Consider the following 6,000-nt stretch of genomic DNA (forward strand, 5'->3'; position numbering starts at 1 on the left):
ACCTGAGATGCTTTCTAAAAGGATGGATGCATCATGGATGTGGTATTTATAAAACGGGAAAGGAAAGAATAATTGCATCTCAATACATCCAAGAGTGGTATGTTAAGAGATACAAATGATCGGTTGACAAAACTAAGACACGAAGAGAAATGTAAATAGGCCTAGAGGGCAAAAGTTAAACACGTGCAAGAAAGGGGATCCAGTATGAAATATTTCCATCTTAATGCAAATGAGAAACATAGAATAAAGAAAGAGTTTCAGTTAGAACAATACAAGGGGTCCATAGTAGGGGACGAAAATCTAAAAGTGAATATCACAGAATTCTACAAGAAGTTATTAAGGGCACCGGCTTGGATAATTTCTCTCTAAGAGAAGATATCAGTTCGGATATTTCACAAATTTATACCTTGGAAAACATTATGCTGACAACAGACTTCACCAAGGAGAAGGTTTCAGAGGCAATATCTCAAAAGCTAAACGACAACGCTTTATGGGTAAACGCAAAGAAGAAAAATAAAAAGCAAAAGGGAGATGTATAGATGTGCATATGAACCTGTTGCGTGAAATTATATTTAAAATATCAAAAAATTCTGAAATACAATTTGCATGTATATCTACACATTCTATGCTCGTACATAAGTTTTTTTTGTGTGTGTGTGGGGGGGGGGGGGGGGGATAAAATTTTTTATGGCCTGTGTAAAAAGACAAAATTTGATACTCCAAAATGACTATTTACAGGATTTTTTTTCTGTTTTTATACAGGTCACATAAAATGTTATTTTTTCTTGAAAACTTGTATGCAGACATAGAAAGTTCAAATGTACACGCCAAATTTTATTTTAAAATTTTTAACATTAGTTTTTAAATCGTTTATAGCCAAAACATAATCTCTACAGGTCCGGTAAAAAGATGTGAGAGGGGCAATCGTTGAGAGGCCGAGCAATCCATGGGAATTAAAATAGTCCTACAGAGTTATTATCCCCAAACACAATCTCTACAGGTCTGGTAAAAAGATGTGAGAGGGGGCAATCGTTGAGAGGCCAAGAAATCCACAGGAATTGAAATAGTCGTAAGGTGTTATTAGACTACCCACAATAGGAGTATCATAGGTAGTATCATGCATTTTATATATACAAAATGCTGATGTGGTAGTGCAATTAAGGTTGAGAGAGAGGATACTAGTACTCCCTCCGGTTCAGTTTGTAAGGCGCGCTTCATATTTTGTTGACTAAATATATGATCAAAGTTTTTCTTAAACGACGTCTTATAAACTGAACCGGAGGGAGTATCATAGGTAGATACCGTATTACCGTATCATAACACATACTACTAGAAAAAATTAATGTCAAGTAAATCTTGTATTTTATACATATATTTGCATTAAGATTTTACAAATCAATTAATATAAAAAGACTATGATATTAGTATATGATACCAGTATATGATACCACGCATTGTGGAGATAGTAAAATATAGTAGTATCATACACAAGATACTCATTGTGACTAGTCTTATCCCAGTTTGCAGCAAGCTAAAACCTCGAGACTCATAACTGAAGTCTAGACCTAGGTTAGTAAGATAAACAACACCATTTATAGCTCACCTGACACAGTTGCATTATTGTCCACGGTACGACAAGAATCATTCGGACTCATTGAGTAAGCAGTTTTGTCCTGCGTAGAGTTCGATGAAGTAAACAAACCATACACAATGGTCTTGATCAAACGCACTACCGAAATGACCAGTTAAGTGTTACATTTAGCTGGCAACATTCACCGACTGAAACCCGCTATCGATGGAGGTTTTCACCGCATCCATCACGACCTGCGTCTTCCGGGTGATGGACGGCCACTTCCTCTCAACACCGGCACCACCATCTCTGATGCCCTGCACCAGCCTGCAGAACTCCTGGACCATGAGGGCCTCCTGCGGCAGCTCAGTCGCGACGACATGCCTGCTTGGCTGCGGTACCCACCCAGTATGCAGCTCAGCGAAGTTCGACTCGGAAGCCACGCTGAACGGGCCAGACTTCTCCTCGTATGGGATGACGAAGTCGGTGATGTGGAGGGTGCCGTTCGTGCCGACCACGGTGATATCCATGGTAAGGTTGGTGAGGAAGGAGCAGTGGAAGGTGGCGATCTTGCCGTCGGGCCAGTAGAGGGTCGCGCCGCAGGCGATGAGCACGCCGGCCTGGTTCTTGACGGGGTCGCGGAGGGCGACCACGTTCCTGGGGAGCGAGTAGTCGACGGCCCAGAGAATCGCGCGGATGCAGTACCACCCTGCGTCACCGAGTGCACCCAGGGCATCCAGGTCTGGCTTTACCCTGATGTCGTTTTCGAGGAAGTCTTCATTTGCTCGGAAGCTGAACACTGAGTTTATCTGAAAGAGGACATAAAAAAACAATAACTAATTGTAAAGGTGAAACTCATGGAAAATTTAGAAGATTACAACTTAAGTAGACACAAGTTGATCTATCTTTAGTAGTTCTCTATTTTTGGTCCGCTTGGTGTTAACCATTGCGTCTTTTTTGATTGCTCTCGATTCACCATGACCAATGTCCACACTCCACACTGAACAAAGTAGTACATAGAAACAAAGGGCCATTTACAGAGAATTGTACTGGTCGCTTTGGGAAGATTCAAGACCCAATTGTAAATTTGAAATACATTCCCATTTCACTCCGGTTCCAGTTCTGGCCTTCTGGGTGATAATTGGATTTTTGCCGAACGGTTTATGGCTCAGTCTTTCAACTGTGTCTAGCTGCTAAAGGCCTGGAATTGAGAAATTCTACGCTTTTAACACTACGACTATGAAGTTCAGGGACAAAACGTTCACATATTTTTAGCGTCAGTTATAATTGTTGTCATAGCCCATAGAATATGTACGATGCGATATCATGTGCAAATGTAGCACAGCAATGGGGCTAAGTATTCAATCGTGCAATCTCGCTTCAGTCGGAGCTTCTAACATAATTATTCCTATGGAGTGTTATAGCACACTTAACGTTCTAACTAAACTCGAAGTGTGTTCAAAGAAACAAAAAAGTTCTGCTACATGTGGCCTTTTTCTCCCTTTCGTTTAAACGTTTTTTTGTTACTGTTAGAACATACTGCCTTGAATTTCAAATTTTAAACTTTGATAGAGTAAAGGGAGAAGTACATGTATAGTTGGTTTTGGGAAGTGTCTGTTGATTTGGTGCGTCAAATGACCAGGTTGCAAGAATTGCATTTTAACGGTGGATTGCATCTCATGTGTTGCCATTTGCACTAATGCTGAGACAACAAAGTCATATCTCCAATATGGAAGCAACCTTACTAAACAAATGGTCCATAAAAACTTCAATCTGTAGATTTTGGGAAAGAACTAGTGTATATTTTATCAAGACAACAACATGTCAGATTCAGGTGTAGACCAGACATTGAAGCATCAAACATTTAGACCACAATTCAGTCTGTTGGAAACTGGCTAGGAATAACAAATTCAGTAGAGGGTAATCATATATTAGATTATGTGCAAATGTAGCACAGCAACGGGGCTAAGTATTAAATCGTGCAATATCGCTTCAGTCGGAGCTTCTAACATAATTATTCCTATGGAGTGTTATAGCACACTTAACATTCTAACTAGACTCGAAGTGTGTTCAAAGAAACAAAAAGTTCTGCTACATGTGGCCTTTTTCTCCCTTCCATTTACCCCTTTTTTCTGTTACTGTTAGAACATACTGCCTTGAATTTCAAATTTTAACTTTGATAGAGTAAAGTGAGAAGTACATGTATACTTGGTTTTGGGAAGTGTGTTTATTTGGTTCCTCAAATGACCTGGTCGCAAGAATTGCATTTTAACGGTGGATTGCATCTCATGTGTTGCCATTTACACTGTTGCTGAGACAACAAAGTCAGATCTCCAATATGGAAGCAACCTTACTAAATAAATGATCCATAAAAACTTCAATATGTAGATTTTGGGAAGGAAATAGTGTATATTTTATCAAGGCAACACCATGTCAGATTCAGGTGTAGATAAGACATTGAAGCATCGAAAACTTAATTTCAGTCTGTTGAAAACTAACTAGGAATAACAAATTCAGTAGAGGGTAATTTTTAGGAAAGAAAAACAGACTCCTAACAAAAGCAAAGAAATGTCACCATTTTTTAGGAGTCTGTTTTTCTCCTTCTGATATGGGCCAATTTGTTTTGTTTGGCAGTCTTAACTACAGTACAAGTTACTACAATGTGGACATGGTCAAATTCAGTACACTGAAGTACTACCACTTGTCTGTCTTAGAATATTGTAAATTGTTCGACAGCGAAAATCATCTTAGACCTGGTGCGGTTTCAGTAGGAAGAGTTCAAGCATGCCACCTAGTTTTTTTGGGGGGAGCTACCAAGAATCCAAGAGACAACTAGCTAGACTCTGTTGGATAAAAGGACAAACTGCAATCAGATCAGGTACACTCAGAGCTCACTAGAGAATCTTTGGATGCTTGAGCAGATGCAATAGATTACTAGATTATCGTACAGAAGTACTAATTAAAGCAGTCACCATCTAAACAAATACTACGGGGGATTAGTTTGAATGAATAGCTTACAACTCTGACATCGCCGATGGTGCTCCGGTCATCCAGTAACTCGCGCATCTTGGCGGTGCGGGGGTGGTGCATCCACATGGTGGAGTCCATGAACTGGACCCCGTTCTCCTCGCAGGCGGCGAGGATGGCATCCAGGTCCGCGGCGCACAGCGCGGTGGGCTTCTCGAGGAGCACGTGCTTCCCGCGCCCGGCGGCGGCGACGGCCCACCGGACGTGCAGGCTGGTCGGGAGGGGAAGGTAGACGGCGTCCACGTCCGGGTCGTCGAGGAGCGCCTCGTAGGAGCCGTGCAGCCGCGTGGCCGCCGGGAGGCCGTTGTCGGCCGCGAAGAGCCGCGCTTTGGCCTCGGAGCGGCTGCCGACCGCGGCCACGGCGGCGGTGGGGGCAGCCAGAAGCATGGCCCGCGACAGCTTCCGCGCGATAGAGGCGCAGCCCATGATGCCGAAGCGCACCGGTCGCGGCTCTTCCGGCGCTGCGGCGGCGGACGACATGGCAATGGCTCTCGAGCGGAAGGTGTTCGACGGCGCTCTGGGTGAGTTTTCGAGAGTGTGTGTGTGGCTGAGACGCGAGCGCGACGAGTGACTCGTGCTACTTATTAGCTTCTGGATCTTCTCCGGTACACCTATTTCTCTTTTGCCAAACACGTACAGACACAAATGCACAAGCTTTCACAAAAATGTACAAACACTTGCCCACATTTTACTCGATAGTAACAAAGGCCATTTTCATACATCATCGATATTGACATTTATTTTTTAATGAGAAAAGAACTCTTTCCGGATTACCATCACATTTTCCTCCACTGATTTTTTATTGTTTGATTTTATCATATCGCTCCACTTTTCTGTAGTTTCGATGGTCGCTCTCCCGCACCGCAGAATTACACATCGGGGGTGAGACGGTCGGTGTTTTTATGTAATAAATTGCACGCTCAGTTATGTTTTGTGATTCTCCGATATCTAGTTTTAATTTTTTTACGCATGAATTTTGGTGTTCTTTTAGTTTTTTCTCCTAAATTACCAATTCCGTGTTAACTGGTCAAATTGCTGAAGTAGGAAATAAATAAATTATGGCTTTAATGCATTGATTTCCTCGATTGGTTTCCATTGGTCTTTATATTGTCTTTTGACAAAACCTCCATGTAGCTCATTTTAACCGTGCTCATCCACACAGTCATATACTGACTTGTCTTTGCATTTTTTAGACCTTCGAGAAATAGATATAAATTACAACGGGCAACAAAGAACCTTCTAGACTAGCCAATTTCGGGCCACGGACGAGCTTCGGTCTTCCTCTCCGCAGTTTGGCTTAGGATGCTACTGGATATCTAGAGAAGAATCGATCCGGTCGTGCGCACCCTCATCTTTTGACATACAGTAGTTGCTTAATTTAGGCTAGGCGCGAAGCTTCGTCT

At 42.3% G+C, this 6,000-nt stretch overlaps 1 protein-coding gene across 1 annotated transcript; it reads right to left on the reverse strand.

The window, feature by feature from the left end:
* Positions 1-1,574: 1,574 nt before the first annotated feature.
* On the reverse strand, positions 1,575-5,159 carry LOC127345989 (uncharacterized oxidoreductase At4g09670). The gene is made up of 2 exons (XM_051372525.1): positions 4,589-5,159; positions 1,575-2,379 (listed from the first exon to the last, which is right to left on the reverse strand). Exons 1-2 carry the CDS (start codon positions 5,075-5,077, stop codon positions 1,759-1,761), a joined length of 1,110 nt encoding a protein of 369 aa, XP_051228485.1. The 5' UTR covers positions 5,078-5,159; the 3' UTR covers positions 1,575-1,758.
* Between the last annotated feature and the right edge of the window lie 841 nt (positions 5,160-6,000).

This window comes from Lolium perenne, chromosome 3 (genome assembly GCF_019359855.2).
Source record: "Lolium perenne isolate Kyuss_39 chromosome 3, Kyuss_2.0, whole genome shotgun sequence".
NCBI lineage: Eukaryota > Viridiplantae > Streptophyta > Magnoliopsida > Poales > Poaceae > Lolium > Lolium perenne.

Coding starts and splice junctions, on each gene's coding strand:
- LOC127345989 (XM_051372525.1), bottom strand. CDS start 5,077: ATGTCGTCCGCCGCCGCAGCGCCGGAAGAGCCGCGACCGGTGCGCTTC. Junction 2,380..4,588: donor CCATCGGCGATGTCAGAGTT/GTAAGCTATTCA, acceptor GTCCTCTTTCAG/ATAAACTCAGTGTTCAGCTT.